The following is a 15,491-nucleotide window of genomic DNA, read 5'->3' as shown; positions in this document are numbered from 1 at the left end:
AAACTCTGGTTTGACATATAGCCTACACTTGTGTAGTATGTTAGTAACAGTATATACATTTATCATGTTGAATATGAGCACCATTAAACATTTTACTATTATGCTATGTATTTAAACTTGTATATTCGCCAACATTTTTGTTAATCATATTTTAATACATATTACAGGTTGATAGATGACGACATGAAGAAACAAGTCTAGGGTGGACTTAGGCCATGGAGTATGGGGTTCGTCCCCTCCCGTCTTTACTCGTCCAAGTCCGTCGCACACCGCCCCCTTGGGGCTCGGCACGTCGCCAGCGTCTTCTCCAGGACGTCTGAGACGATCCAAAAGGTGGGCCCCCCATTAATTGTGTGTATTGATTTGTGATATAGTGGGTCCCTCAGCTAGTTGATGGTCTATCCTCCATACCCTTGGTAGTCCCCAAGGGGATGGTCCTCCTCCCGTTGTGATGTGACGCCTACATGACGGGTGGTCTCTAGAGAGACTAACCAAACCATACCCAATGGTCTTAGACACGCACCATAATAATAAACAATTACTCATGTTTCATGTTTTTATGATTGCTATAAGTTGATTGTATTTGGTTTTGAACAATGTATGCCATTTTAGTAATTATGAAATTTTGATTAATTAAATATTGTCACAATTAGCGTTTTAATGCTACGAGAAATCTTGTTTTCGTCTCACTACAATTTCCGCCATAGGATAATACACATCCTAACACATACGTAACGTTACTCTCTAATCCCTCCACGACGTTGATTCCGCCCTTCGTATTTGTACTCGTTAACGTAAACCCAGATTACCACGCAAATCCCCAAAATAATCCTAATTTTATCCTCTAGGGTTTGTGATCTGATTCTCAGATTCTGACCGATCAACTTCACAATCTTCTACAAAAATCCACCATTCGATTAGATTCAGATCCTATCACCGTGCTCAATCGGAAATGGTTCTATCGCAGAAGCTTCACGAAGCATTCAAAGGTACGGTAGAGAGAATCACAAACCCTAGGACTGTTTCCGCTTTCAAGGAGAAAGGCGTACTTAGCGTTAACGAATTCGTCATCGCCGGCGACAATTTAGTCTCCAAATGCCCTACCTGGTCATGGTAGATTCGCTTTTCATTTCGTTAATTTGTTCGCTTATGATTGAACTGTTCATTGGGTATTATTGTTGTAGGTAGATGTTAATGTTTTAGTTAGATTAGACCTATAGGAATCGATTTTAAGGAATCATGAGTAATAGTTTTAGAAGATTTTATTGATTTTAAGGGGGAAAAATAGTTTGCTTAGGAACTGTTATTCTTAGTTGACTGCTTAAAGTCCTATGAGAAAGTATGGTACTTGAGAGCAGGAGCCAAGGAGATTGAATGAGAGATAAATAGTTGAATTGTTTGGGCAATTTGGCAGTTGGAATAAGTATGTCGAATAGTTGAAGCTATAGTTTTACATAAAAATACGACAGAAGCATGCTACCATGGTAGAAGGTCATAGACATGTACTGCAACAGTGCAACATTGTTATAGGCAGTTGTTTTATGCAAATTTAGAATGCATTCAAGAAATTGGGTGTTAGGGTGCTTTCTGCTGTCACTACTAGCTGTTTATTATGTTTGTTATAGGACTCACGAGTCACGACCTTTTTAATTTCTCAAAGTAATGTTAAACACATGTGACATGTCAGAATGATATTTTGTCAGCTTGGTTTTAAAAAGCGCGCCCTAGGCGCAAGGCGCAACAAGGCGCAGGGCCTGGGGCTTTTTTGCTTCTCGCCTTGTGTAATTACAGGAAGCGACCAAAAGGCGCAAGTTTTGATGTTTTTTGTGGGCTTTTTGGCCTGAGGCGCGCGCCTCATGTAACTTAGGCGTTTTACTGCATAAAAATGTTGTACCTTGGGTTTTTTGACTTGTACATGTAATTAAAATGGTATAAAAGCCTTACTTAGAGCTATATTTTGGTTAAAGGAAGCTAAAAACCTATGGGATATATAAAAAAATTATATAAACATCCCTCGGGTACGAAAAGCCCACCGCTTTTGCGCTTTGCGCTTCGCGCCTCAATTTTAGACCTCGTCGCTTTTATGCGCCTCTCGCTTTTTAAAACCAAGTTTGTCAGAAATTTTTAGCAGCATTAACAAATCTGGTGTAGTCAGTAGTTGTATACTTTATACTCTCCTTAGTCCTTATTAGCGTGTGATGAATGAAGTGCGTAACATATACAAAAGCTTATGCTCGGGACCACATATTGGTCTACATTTATTTATACAATCAATTGGCTTCTATCTCATAATCGTGTAGTGGACCATACTTTTCTGATAAACAATGTTCTTACTTTCTTGAAAATATATGTTGCTCTTTCCTTTGTAGAGTGTAGCACTGTAGCCTGTTTTGTTTGGACTTCAGACTATATAGATATAAATTATTTCAGTTTTGTTTGCAAATCGGCCAAACTATGCGGCAGTGGTCAAAATTGGTCAAAGTCGGAGAAATCGGTCCGAAATCGCCCAATTTCCGACCTAATCGGTCAAAATTAGGTCAAAATTGGACCAAATCGATATAGTGGAATGAGTTCTTACCTCGAATTGAACCACAATCAAAGCAAAATCGAACCAAAATTGGGGCTACGGGTTTTTTTCGCGTCATGTTTGATGAACAAGAGAGAAGGGGAAGATGCGGCGGGGCGTAATGAAAGAGATAATGGGCTTAGCTGCTTAGGTTTAATTAAGTTTGATTATTTTAACATTTAACCTCCTATATCTTTCACTAGTTTACATATTGTTCTCAAACTTTTAAATTTATATATAAAAAGTATTAAGTTAACTATATATTTATATAAATTTGTAAAATTATACATAAAAAGTCCAATCCGATTAATCCCGATTAATCTCTAGGCGGTACCTCACCGCCCGACTAGTGCCTAGCGATCTCTACAACACTGTAATGTGGACCATGTGAACTTCATTAGATCCCTAATTTCTTGGGAAGCCTAATTATTCTCATGAAATTAAATTGTTGCTGAAGCAATTTACACATTACAGTTTACGCCCTAGGACTTCGTTCATTTATATTCTCTTAGGCCTGAATTCTGAAATTAAGCTCTCTCTATAAGTTTCTTTTAATGCGCCTTGAGTTTTAAAACAAGAATAAGGGACATGCTAAATTTATCATGTGGTGAGTGAAAATTTACACATTATAATTTACACGTATTTTATTATAACGAGCTCTCTCAAGAAGTTTCTAGCAACGGGCTTTTGTCAGTTGTATAAACATGACCAATTTAACTTGCTTACATTTTCATTGTAGGGAATCAGGTGATCCAAACAAGAGGAAGTCGTACTTGCCAGCTGATAAACAGTTTTTGATTACTAGAAATGGTAAAACAGTGTTGCCATTTGCATTCAAGTTTTCGTAAATTATTGTTGTATAGAAAATACCATTGTTAATTCTTTACTGAGTTTGCATATTTCTATATGGGCACAATTTTCTGACTTTCGGTATAAATAATGGTCACAAAACTCTTGCATGGTTTCATCTATACAAAAGGAAGCATAAATGTGCACATATATAATGTATTTTGCATGTAATATATCATTTAAGTTTGATATGGGCTTTGTTCAGTTCCTTGTTTGCGAAGAGTTGCATCAATACAAGAAGAATATGAAGCTGCTGGTGGTGAGATATTGCTTGACGATGAAGATAACGATGGCTGGCTGGCTACTCATGGACAACCAAAAGGTTTGTACTTCGTATCCTTCTAGTGATTTTAAATATTAGTTTCGTTATATGATTTTAAACGTAGTTTGACTATCTTTATAGATACCAAGGGTGATGAGGATGAGGATGTGCCTTCAATGGAAACCCTAGAAATAAGCAAGAAGAATACAATCCAGTCAATTCCATCATATTTCGGCACCGAGGAAGATGATGACATCCCTGACATGGAAGAATTTGAAGAACCCGACAACCTTATTGAGGCTGATCCTGTAAGATACTTGCATTATCTTGGTTATTTTTTGCTTGTAGGGTTTTGAGCTTGGTTAGTTTAGACTGTGATTAAAGGAACCAGGCATAAGAACTAAGCAGTTAATGCAGTAAAACATTGGATAGCAGTCAAGGACTGATATTTGAGATATAGGTTATTGCATGGGATATCAGTAATTTTAATGTCATGCATAATTTATATATAGCAATTTAACACTAACAATTCAGTATACTCTCCTAGTACTCCTACCATTTAACACTTGTAGCAAGTAGGAACTGATTAAGACTTAAAACACTTCATTTAACACTAATAATTAACAATTAGGACTTAAAACACTAATAGCAACGATAAGAAGAAAGACGAATGGTAGAACTAAGAAGAAAGGTACTGATGTTGGGAATATCGGTGATATATCGCTGATAATATTAGTACCGATATTCTGATCGATATTTAACACCGATGTTTTATTTTACATGGGGACCGATAACCGATATATCACCGATATTAACGGCATAGCATAAGAATACAATTATCAGTCCCTTTTGCCATGTGTAAACTATGTAATGTCATAGTTTCATGTAATTGGGTCTCTGAACGCCTCCCCTTTTAGAAATAAATTGGCTCTATTGTTGAATATGTATGTTAAAAACTTAAAATATTCAACTAAAGACTAGCAACATACTAAATTTGTTACGAACTCAAGAGTGCCCTATTGAAACATTAGAAACAAATGAGAACACATCTGCTGAAAGTTTTCTTTTCAACATTCAGGCAACGCTTCAGCCTACATATCTTGTTGCTCATGAGCCTGATGATGATAATATTCTAAGAACTCGAACTTATGATGTCAGCATCACGTAAGTTTAACCTCACTAATTCTATTTTACAGAGAAAATTAACGTACATCTAAGTTTATTTGTATTAGTTCGTCTGGTTTTGCTGCTTATGGTGAAACATTCATTTGTTTAGAATTTTTTGGGTTTACTGTTTATGTGACATTCCAGTTTTCTTTTTATTGCAGGTATGACAAATATTATCAAACTCCTCGTGTTTGGCTTACAGGTTATGATGAGGTTAGAAACATCAATCATATTCAAACTTGAATTTAGTTAATGTAATATATCTGCTCAAATTCACTGCTAATTAATTACTTATATCAGTCAAGGATGCTTCTTGAGCCAGAGTTGGTTCTAGAAGATGTCAGTCAAGATCATGCTCGCAAAACGGTAAGCGTTGCATATTTGTTATGACATGCTCTTCAATTTCTCATTTTTTCTATTTGTTTTAAAGGTGGAAAAATGTGTATGTGTTTTGTAATGGTTTGAAACGGGTTTTTTTTGTACGGGCCCCATTGCCTGTTGGGTTGTTTGGAAACACTTATGTCTTGAAATTTTGATTTTCTTTAATAAGTAAATAGTGTCAAATATGATTATAAATGTACTCTTTTTTCAATAATAATTTATTTATTAAATAAGTATGTTTATTTTCTATTTTAGATTTTAGATTGATGTCTGTGAAGTTTATCTAACTCAGGTAACTATTGAAGACCATCCACACTTATCTGGAAAACATGCATCTGTACATCCATGCAAACATGCAGCTGTGATGAAGAAACTAATTGAGCCCTTAATAGCTGCAGGACTTGAACCACAAGTTGACAAGTAAGCTTCTTTCTGTCTTACTAAAATAATTATTAATTCCAATATAACCCAATATATTTTAAAATTATATTAATAAAAACTGAGATGGTGTTTGCGGATTTACGCCTTGGTTTAAAAAAGCGGGCTTGAGGCGCGCCTAGACGCGAGGCGCAAATCTCAGCGCCTTATGTAGTCTGAGGCATATGTTGTACAAAAAGCGCAGCTGAGGCGTGCTTTTTTGCTGAAAAATCCACTATGAGGTGCGCGCCTCATGTACATGGCCCATTTTGTGCAGCAGATTGTTGTAAATCATGCTTTTCAGGCTGTACATGTAATTTCAATATTAAAACATATATACAGCTTATTTGTGTCTGCATATCAGGTAAATGATCCTAGAAACCTATGCAATATATAAAAAAAATTATAATCGCCTTGCGTCCCGCGTACGAAAAGCCCACCGCTTTTGCGGTCTACGCTTTGCGCCTCGGTTTTAGACCTCGTCGCTTTTGTGCGCTTTGCGCTTTTTAAAACCAAGATTTACGCTAGACGACTATTAGGTGATGATTTCGGCCCATTTGCTTTGAGTTAGTTGATTTGGATGTTAGATCTCTTAGCGTGTTAAATAAGTCATCATCATACTTAGTAAACCCCACCAATAGCAAAGCTAAGGTAGGGTCTGGGGAGGGTAAGATGTAGACAACCTTACCTCTACCACGTAGGAATAGAGAGGAGGCTGCTTCCATTGTGACCCCCTGCTCGATAGTATAGTAGTTTTTGTTAGGGGTATCGGATCAGAGTAGGCTTGAGCGGAAGCGAAACAAACACAAATACACACACTAGCAGAAAATAAAGAACACGAGAATTTACGTGGTTCGGTCAAGGTGACCTACGTCCACGGGTTGCAACTAGGGTTTTTACTTTTATTAGATGCTCACAACTGTTTTCAGAATGACACAGACTATAGTTACATAATAGGTATTTATAGAATAAGATTAGGGTTTCCTACTTGGTCAACAAGTTAACTAAGTGGGCCTAATAACTAGGGCCGGCTTAACCCTAATTAGGGCCGGCTACCCTAAAGCCTACGAACCCAACAATCTCCCACTCGGAGGCTTTGCATAGTCCACAAAGTGCATCCAATAAACCCATCACCAGTAACTTCAGTAATCTTTACGTTCAAGTCTTCCCAGCCTCCAGTTCCAAGAACAAGCTAAGACTTCAGTCACATCCAAGCCACCTAGTTGCAACCACACCTCTCATCAAGTACCTGAGAGACCAGTTGAAGCTCCCACAAGCTCCAACCCAACAGTCTTATCAGACCCATTCTCTATCTCAACCGGCTTACACGATCCACCAGCTCCAGAGATACACCGAGAATTAATACCACTCTCCACATTTTGCAAACTATTTCCAGGAGAGCTTTTTTCTTTAGTCGGAATTTTCGTCTTCAAAACCCAACGGTTCTTTGTAATTGTACCCGGAACACGACCCATGCTCCCACTATCACCAAATCCCCTGACTGGCTTAAACTTAGACCCCCGACCACATTCAACTGACATCCCCAAAGCACCAGGATTCAAGTTCGCAAATTGAACCCTCTTCCGCTTACTAGATTCAGTGAACCAGACCTTAGGGACGGCTACTCCCTCAACAGGTATCTCAACTAGATACAACGATCCTCGTCTCCTCCCACAGGCAACAACAAGATTTCCATCAATCACCTTCCATTTCCCACCACCAAACTTAACATCTAGTCCCTGTTTATCTAGTTGACTAACAGAAATAAGTTTCTTCGTTAAACCTAGAATTACCCTGACGTTCTTTAAGTTCCATGTAGTGCCCAGTGGAGTCTTCAGATTGACATCTCCCATACCCGTAACATTAAGAACATGACCGTTAGCTAATCGTACCTTTCGAAAGTCTCCTTTTTTCAGATTCACCATCGTCTCCCCGCTGTGCATGGCGTGAAACGAAGAACCAGAATCCATAGCCCAAGAATCTACAGACTCTTCACAGCAAACCAGTACGTCACCGTCAAATTCATCTGACACAACACTGTTTACATGCTGCTTACCATCCTCTTTCTTAGGATCAGGACACTCGTTTTTAACATGCCTCTTTTTACCACAGTTCCAGCACCTCACATTCTTCCCAGCTTTAGACAAGCTTTTCCTAGGACTCCTACTGCTTCTGTTTTTACCTCTTCCCCTGCTAACACTGAGCATATCAGAAGTAGATCCTCCACAAGTGTTCCTCCGGCGAACGTCTTCACCCAAAACACTATCCCGGACCCGATCAAACTTCAAATTTCCAGTTCCAGCAGTTTCAGTGACCGTTGTCACAAATCCTGACCAACTATCAGGTAAGGAAGATAACAAAACCACAGCCTGAGTGTCATCATCCAACTTCCTGCCCACAGTTGCTAACCTGGACAAAATTGAATTGACCTCGTTAATGTGATCAGCAACTCAACTGCCTTCGTTCATTCTCATATTAAACAGTTCCCTCATCAAGAACACCCTATTACCGGCAGACGGCTTCTCATACATATTTGACCGAGCTTCTAACATATCACGAGCAGTTGTTTCTTTCATGATATTAAATGCAACGCTCCTCATCAAAGCCAATGTAATTTTACCTCTTGCCTTTTTGTCCTTTGAGTTCCAAATTGCCTCGGCGGCTTTATCCATTCCAGCAAGTTTTTCTTCCAGTACCACATCCAAATCGCATTCACCAAGCAACGCCTCTATTTGCATTCTCCACCAAGCAAAATCAGTACCGTTGAACTTCTCGATTCGGAACTTCCCGTCTTCAGCCATAGCAAACGAGAAAAACCAGAAAAAACCACAAGGAACCAAGCAACCGAAACCTGAGCAACTTTCAATAAACCAGAAACCCGAAGTACCCGAACCAGCGACTTCTCCTGCAAAACCGAGCGTAAACCAGCGAATAACCAGGGTTCAAGAACCGAAACCCTAATCGCCAAACACCCCGAAACCACCAGATCTGCAACAGCAAACCCTACGGCGCAAACCCTAGACCTTACGAGCCGTAACCAGAGAATAGGTACGGGCCGTAAACAAGTCAGCGGCGACGGCAGCAACAGCAGATCAAGATCTCTCGTCCAGCTCTCTCTCCTTCTCCTGTGATAACTGTGTGAACCGTGTATTTAACTGAACCTTTGGCTCTGATACCACTTGTTAGGGGTATTGGATCAGAGTAGGCTCGAGCGGAAGCGAAACAAACACAAACACACACACACACTAGCAGAAAATAAAGAACACAAGAATTTACGTGGTTCGGTCAAGGTGACCTACGTCCACGGGTTGCAACTAGGGTTTTTACTTTTATTAGATGCTCACAACTGTTTTCAGAATGACACAGACTACAGTTACATAATAGGTATTTATAGAACAAGATTAGGGTTTCCTACTTGGTCAACAAGTTAACTAAGTGGGCCTAATAACTAGGGCCGGCTTAACCCTAATTAGGGCGGGCTATCCTAAAGCCTACGAACCCAACAGTTTTGCATCAAGCTTTGGACATAAGGCAGATAACACTCAACAATTGAGACAAATGCCGATCAGTGCATGTACCCCCTTGTCTTTCGGTGTCAACGCCACCACATGATGCATGATTAACCATCCCTCTCTTTTAACGTTATTTTCACGAAATTAGTAATATAACGTTAAAACTTGTGCACTTTCACTTTTGTCCCCTGAGCGCCCAAGGTTTAAAAGAACGTAAACGAGTTTCAAGGCGTTTTCCCTTGATGACTGTCGTTAGGGTCAATCAAAAACCTAATTAAACTACGTAGATAGCGTAAGTAGGATATCGTATCCACGGGGAATTTGTGGTTAGTGTTTAACTAGAGAATTATTATATATTAAAGAAAAGCAACTCCCACCCAGAATCCCAATTGCAAGTTTAACACAAAAAACCCGTTTACAGATTCATAATACCACATAGACATGGCCTTGGAATTAATGACTTTGATTAATTATTAGGGATAGTTTTTAAGATTCACCATACAACCTAATAACCCTTTTAATTATACCAATTACCCAACAATTTACCAACCTGCTAACAACGCAAGTATGTTGCCAATACGCTTGATAAACGACAAACAATTCAAATATAATAAACGTTTCACAAAATCAACACAAGTGGTCAAGATTTACCAGTTAATAAGAATCAGAAAAACCAAGTTTAATGTGAAAATCTAGAAATCAATCATCCGGGGAAAGTCACATAAGATAAAGGTAAAGTCCTCCAAGTTTTAGATTCTAGGTTCACACCAAACTCAGTTTAATCATTAACTGGACACCACATAGACATGGTGCTGAAAAGTCGGTTAATTTAAGTGGTAATCAAAAACAGGTCTTTGTCATCGGATCTTTTACGGTTTTAATTACCTATTTACTAATGTGAGTCAACCTACTGTATGTCACCCAACAAGCTACAAGGTCTTGTCATCAACCGAGCAAGTTGTAAAGCAAGAACTCAAACACACGCAAATAGTATAAATAACCCAACTCATCAAATTGTTTATACGACGTTGTTAATGTCAAAACAAATCCAAATATAAATAAACCTGAGAAAAGTGTTCAACCCTATGAACCGTTCACTTAAAGAAAGCTACCTAGCCGCTTATGCCTTGAACCGTGTACAGCCGCTAAAAGGCGGTTGCCTTCTTTGTGCGTCCCCTCCTGTCCCTAAACTCAGCCGTCTGCCAATTCTCCCTCTGCTCATCTCCTCGAGCCACCTCATCACCCCCACGGCCTGACCCTGCTGTGGTGGCATAAACCAGTCCGACACCTCTATATGTTGTCGCTCCATAATATACCTTAACACATCGTTTTGTACCAACAACATATCCCTAAGTGACTCCAATGTCACTGGTGCTGGTGGAGGAGCGTGTACCTGATACTACGCACGGGGACACTCTGACTGCAGACGAACTCTTTGTCTGTTAGTGGGAAACCCTGCCTGCATGGCAGCTGCTGCAGACGACCCAACTTGTGGAGGTGCCTGAGGTCTCTGCTTAACCGCCTCCCAACAGAGCGGCTCATCCAAACAAACCATCTGCGCTCTATGCATCTCTTCGATCCCAAACTCAATCGTGACCGGCCCAGGAGTCAACTAACGCACCTTATACACATCAGTAACTCCTACAAACCTCGCCAACCTAGTCACGTACGTACCCAACGGCAACCTAGCCAGATCACCCTCTCTACGACCTCTCGCAAATGACACCAACAGAACTGTCGCCAAGTTCACCTTTACCCGATTCATAATACCGTACATTCAGAACAGGTCATTCAAACTAACCTTGTCTTCACCACCCTTCTGCCCCATGACCGTACACGCAATGATCCGATGAATATATCTAACAAACGGGTCACGAATAGAAGATGCTACTGCACGTGTCGACCATGCGGTATCTGCTATAGTCGTCCAGAAATCTGCTAACACTGCTTCCATCACATACTTATCCTTTCGCTTTGTCGTGATACCCCGTAACAAATTCTGAAAACCAACTGAACCCTTCTCTTCCATGGTATACAACCCAATAGCCTCTGCAAACTGCGGAACACTCGTTCTAAACCCTCTACGCCCCAGAACAAACCTAACCGTATACGGCTGCATAAACCACTGTGGCGAATACTTAAACGTCGAATGAAACTCGACCGTGAACTCCGCATATGCGGACCCGCAATATGCGGAGTTCACGGTCGAGTTTCATTCGACGTTTAAGTATTCACCACAGCTGCTGCTGACGACCCAACTAGTGGAGGTGTCTGAGGTCCCTGCTTAACCGCCTCCCAATGGAGCGGCTCATCCAAACAAACCATCTGCGCTCTACGCATCTCTTCGATCCCAAACTCAATCGTGACCGGCCCAGGAGTCAACTAACGCTCCTTATACACATCAGTAACTCCTACAAACCTCGCCAACCTAGTCACGTACGTACCCAACGACAACCTAGCCTGATCACCCTCTCTACGACCTCTCGCAAATGACACCAACAGAACTGTCGCCAAGTTCACCTTTACCTGATTCATAATACCGTACATTCAGAACAGGTCATTCAGACTAACCTTGTCTTCACCACCCTTCTGCCCCATGACCGTACACGCAATGATCCGATGAATATATCTAACAAACGGGTCACGAATAGAAGATGCTACTGCACGTGTCGACCATGCGGTATCTGCTATAGTCATCCAGAAATCTGCTAACACTGCTTCCATCACATACTTATCCTTTCGCTTTGTCGTGACACCCCGTAACAAATTCTGAAAACCAACTGAACCCTTCTCTTCCCTGGTATACAACCCAATAGCCTCTGCAAACTGCGGAACACTCATTCTAAACCTTCTACGCCCCATAACAAACCTAACCGTATACGGCTGCATAAACCACTGTGGCGAATACTTAAACGTCGAATGAAACTCGACCGTGAACTCCGCATATATGCGTAGAGCGCAGATGGTTTGTTTGGATGAGCCGCTCCGTTGGGAGGTGGTTAAGCAGGGACCTCAGGCACCTCCACCAGTTGGTTTGACAACGTTGTATAAACAATTTCATGAGTTGGTTTATTTATACTATTTGCATGTGATTGAGTTCTTGCTGTACAACTTGCTCGGTTGATGACAAGACCTTGTAGCTTGTTGGGTGACTAGCCTGACTCACATTAGTAAATAGGGTAATTAAACTGTAAAAGATCTGATGACAAAGACCTGTTTTTGATTACCACTTAAATTAACCGACTTTTTAGCACCATGTCTATGTGGTGTCCAATTAATGATTAAACTGAGTCTGGTGTGAACCTAGAATCTGAAACTTGGAGGTCTTTACCTTTATCTTATGTGACTTCCTCGGGATGATTGATTTCTAGATTTTCACATTAAACTTTGTTTTTCTGATTTTTATTAATCGGTAAATCTTGACCACTTGTGTTGATTTTGTGAAACGTTTAATTTATATTTGAATTGTTTGTCGTTTATCAAGCGTATTGGCAACATACTTGCGTTGTTAGCGGGTGGGTAATTGGTATAATTAAACGGGTTATTAGGTTGTATGGTGAATTTTAAAAACCATCCCTAATAATTAATCAAAGTCATTAATTCCAAGGCCATGTCTATGTGGTGTTTTGAATTGGTAAACGGTGGTAATTGGGATTCCTGGTGGAAGTTACTTTTTCTCACATTGATCACAACTTTCGTAACTAGTTTTCGTGTTTTTACAATCAAATTCCTCAAACCCCCAATTTAGATAATTTAGTTCGTAGATATAAACGCGACATTAACCACAAATTCCCCGTGGATACGATACCCTATCTATGTAGTTTAATTAGGTTTTTTATTGACCCTAACGACAGTCGTCATCCCTTCGCCTCACGAGGCATAAGCCCCGAGGCGTAAGGCCGAGGCGGTATTAATAAATAAGGAGAGTTGGCTACAAAGTCTATTTTTCATACAAAGTGTAAAAAGTCATAAAACATCACAATTTCAGCCATAAAATACACTCAAAACCCACAAATAACAAAGTGAAGATTACTAAAACGCCATATTTGTGGATTTTGTGTTGTTTTTTGGATGATAAGGTTTTGATTACCGAATGACTAACATTAGTGTGTTTTATGTTGATTATCATATCGTGTTTTATATTCATAGTTCTACAATGATGTGTTTGAAGTTTATATGGAATGTTAGGGTTTGGATATTGTGTTTTAGTGATCTTCACTCTCTTATTTGTGGGTTTTGAGTGTGTTTTATGGCTGCAATTGTGGTGTTATATGACTTTGTACACTTTGTAGGAAAAAATGGACTTTGTAGCCGAACCCCACTCTAATAAATAAATATAAAAATTATATATATTATAAAAAACACATTTAAAAAAGACATAAATGCTTGAAATTGACACAAAAAGTCAAAAACATCAAAAACAACTATCAAAATCCCCTGAGGCGCACCTAAGGCGCAACTTTCTTAGCGCCTCAGCCCCTCTAAGGCGCATATACATAAAAAAACACCATGAGGCGCGCCTCGAACTCGTTTTTTGGCCGTTTCGCCTCGAGGCGCACACCTCAATCGTTTTTTAAAACCATGTGAGCGCCTACACATATATACATTATATGTGCATACCGCAAGCAGGGTGGTAGCGTGTTAAATAAGTGAATACCATAAATAAGATCTTTTAGCTAAAAAGAAATGGATCAAAGTTTATATTTAATGCATATTAATTATTAGAGTAACATGCCATTATCATCCCTGAGGTTTGACCAATTTTGCGATTTTCGTCCAAAGGTTTGTTTTTCCGCATTTGGATCCAAAAGGTTTGAAATCTTGTCATTTTCATCTGGCTCGTTAACTCCATCTATTTATCCGTTGAGTCAGGGGTATTTTTCGTCTTTTTTGTCAACTTTAAGGGCAATTCGGTCTTTTTCAGGGGTATTCAGTCTTTTTACATAAAGTGAAAAAGATCAAATTGCCCTTTAAGTTAGCAAAAAAAATTGGAAATACTCATGACTTAACAAAGAAAAATCGATGGAGTTAACGAGCCAGATGAAAATGGCAAGATTTCAAACCTTTTGGATCCAGATGTGGAAAATCAAACCTTTGGACGAAAGTCACAAACCTTTGGGGGGACGAAAGTGGCATTTACTTAAATATTAACATCAATATCGTTTTCTTAAAGCATTAGATTAACATTGTTATAGTCATGGGAATATGATATGTGCTGCTGCATGCAGCGTGAAATTATTATATTTTTATGTAATTCTTAAAAGTGAATGGTGAGTATAAGCAAGTGAGAGGGAGTAAATTATGATTGTTAGTGGACAGCAGGGATAATTCTCTGTTATCTTTTGTAATTTCATTTAACATAAAGCATTGAAACAGGTACCTGTTCTTATTCTTGAAGTTTGTTGCTACTGTAATTCCAACCATTGAATATGATTACACCATGGACTTTGACCTTGGGAGCTCCAGTACCTGATTTGTAAACAATCTCCTACGCCGCTGAGGCCTGAGGCCACACAATACTGCTTGAAAGGTTTGTTCATGACCCGATAATTTCTTCCACCTTATATTCTAATGTTTCCCTAATACCAGAAAGCATGTAACTTGAGGTGGTTCTAAGAACCTTTAATGCTTGTTGTCATGTTTTCTGTTGCTTTAGGTTACAAGTGGAGATGGACTCGAGAAATGGTGCAAAGCTAGAGTGATATGAAGTGGTGTTGTATTGTTTACCTGCTGGGTGTTTGGTTCATTGTATATAGTGTCATTTGCAGCAAAAAAAAAAAAAAAAAAAAAAAAAAAAAATCTAAGTAAATGAAGTCGTGAAGTGTAAATTGCTGGAAAAGTTATATTTGATTTCCCTTTTTATTTGGGAGTGTTAAGAAGTGGTGGTGTTGTCTTGTGTTGTGTATAATGAAGAAGGTAACTTGTGAATCCATGGTATGTGTAATGTAAATCAACCCAGAGCCTTCTGTCTTGGCGAGGAATGCTTAAGCCTTGAAGATCGGGTTGAATCTAGGAATGGCTGAACACAATTTATATACTTGTTTAACCTAGCTATCTGAACCAGTCAAATCGGTCAACGGGTTGTTAATGGTTTGTGATCAAGTTGTAAATGAGTTGAAACGGGTCATAAACGACTTGGCAGGTTGTAATAAATGGGTTAAACAGTTGGCATTTTTTTACTTAATTTTTTCATGATCGAAATAGAGCAGTCAGTTGGAGCGGGAACTGTAGACGTCATCGGCTGGTCAGTCGAGTTGAGGCGGTCACGTCTGGCTGCTATTCGTGATTGTACATAATTATGTTTGTAAACTTCGATTCTTGTACAGCAAGAAGCAAC

General features: G+C 39.4%; 1 protein-coding gene across 1 annotated transcript; it reads left to right on the top strand.

Annotated features, from left to right (window-relative positions):
- The first annotated feature begins 742 nt into the window (after positions 1–742).
- Positions 743–15,281, top strand: LOC110918648 (autophagy-related protein 3). The gene is made up of 10 exons (XM_022162923.2): positions 743–1,113; positions 3,306–3,376; positions 3,621–3,737; positions 3,819–3,985; positions 4,756–4,841; positions 5,006–5,057; positions 5,145–5,210; positions 5,518–5,645; positions 14,531–14,684; positions 14,811–15,281. Exons 1-9 carry the CDS (start codon positions 953–955, stop codon positions 14,625–14,627), a joined length of 945 nt encoding a protein of 314 aa, XP_022018615.1. The 5' UTR covers positions 743–952; the 3' UTR covers positions 14,628–14,684; positions 14,811–15,281.
- Positions 15,282–15,491: the final 210 nt, after the last annotated feature.

The sequence above is a fragment of the Helianthus annuus genome, chromosome 16 (assembly GCF_002127325.2).
Source record: "Helianthus annuus cultivar XRQ/B chromosome 16, HanXRQr2.0-SUNRISE, whole genome shotgun sequence".
In the NCBI taxonomy this organism is placed as follows: Eukaryota; Viridiplantae; Streptophyta; class Magnoliopsida; order Asterales; family Asteraceae; genus Helianthus; species Helianthus annuus.
This window is presented reverse-complemented; position numbering and strand designations above follow the sequence as displayed.

Excerpts from the sequence above, each read along its gene's own strand:
- LOC110918648 (XM_022162923.2), top strand. The coding sequence starts at position 953 with ATGGTTCTATCGCAGAAGCTTCACGAAGCATTCAAAGGTACGGTAGAG. Across the intron at positions 1,114-3,305 it reads AAATGCCCTACCTGGTCATG|GGAATCAGGTGATCCAAACA; the intron begins GTAGATTCGCTT and ends TTTTCATTGTAG. Across the intron at positions 4,842-5,005 it reads ACTTATGATGTCAGCATCAC|GTATGACAAATATTATCAAA; the intron begins GTAAGTTTAACC and ends TTTTTATTGCAG.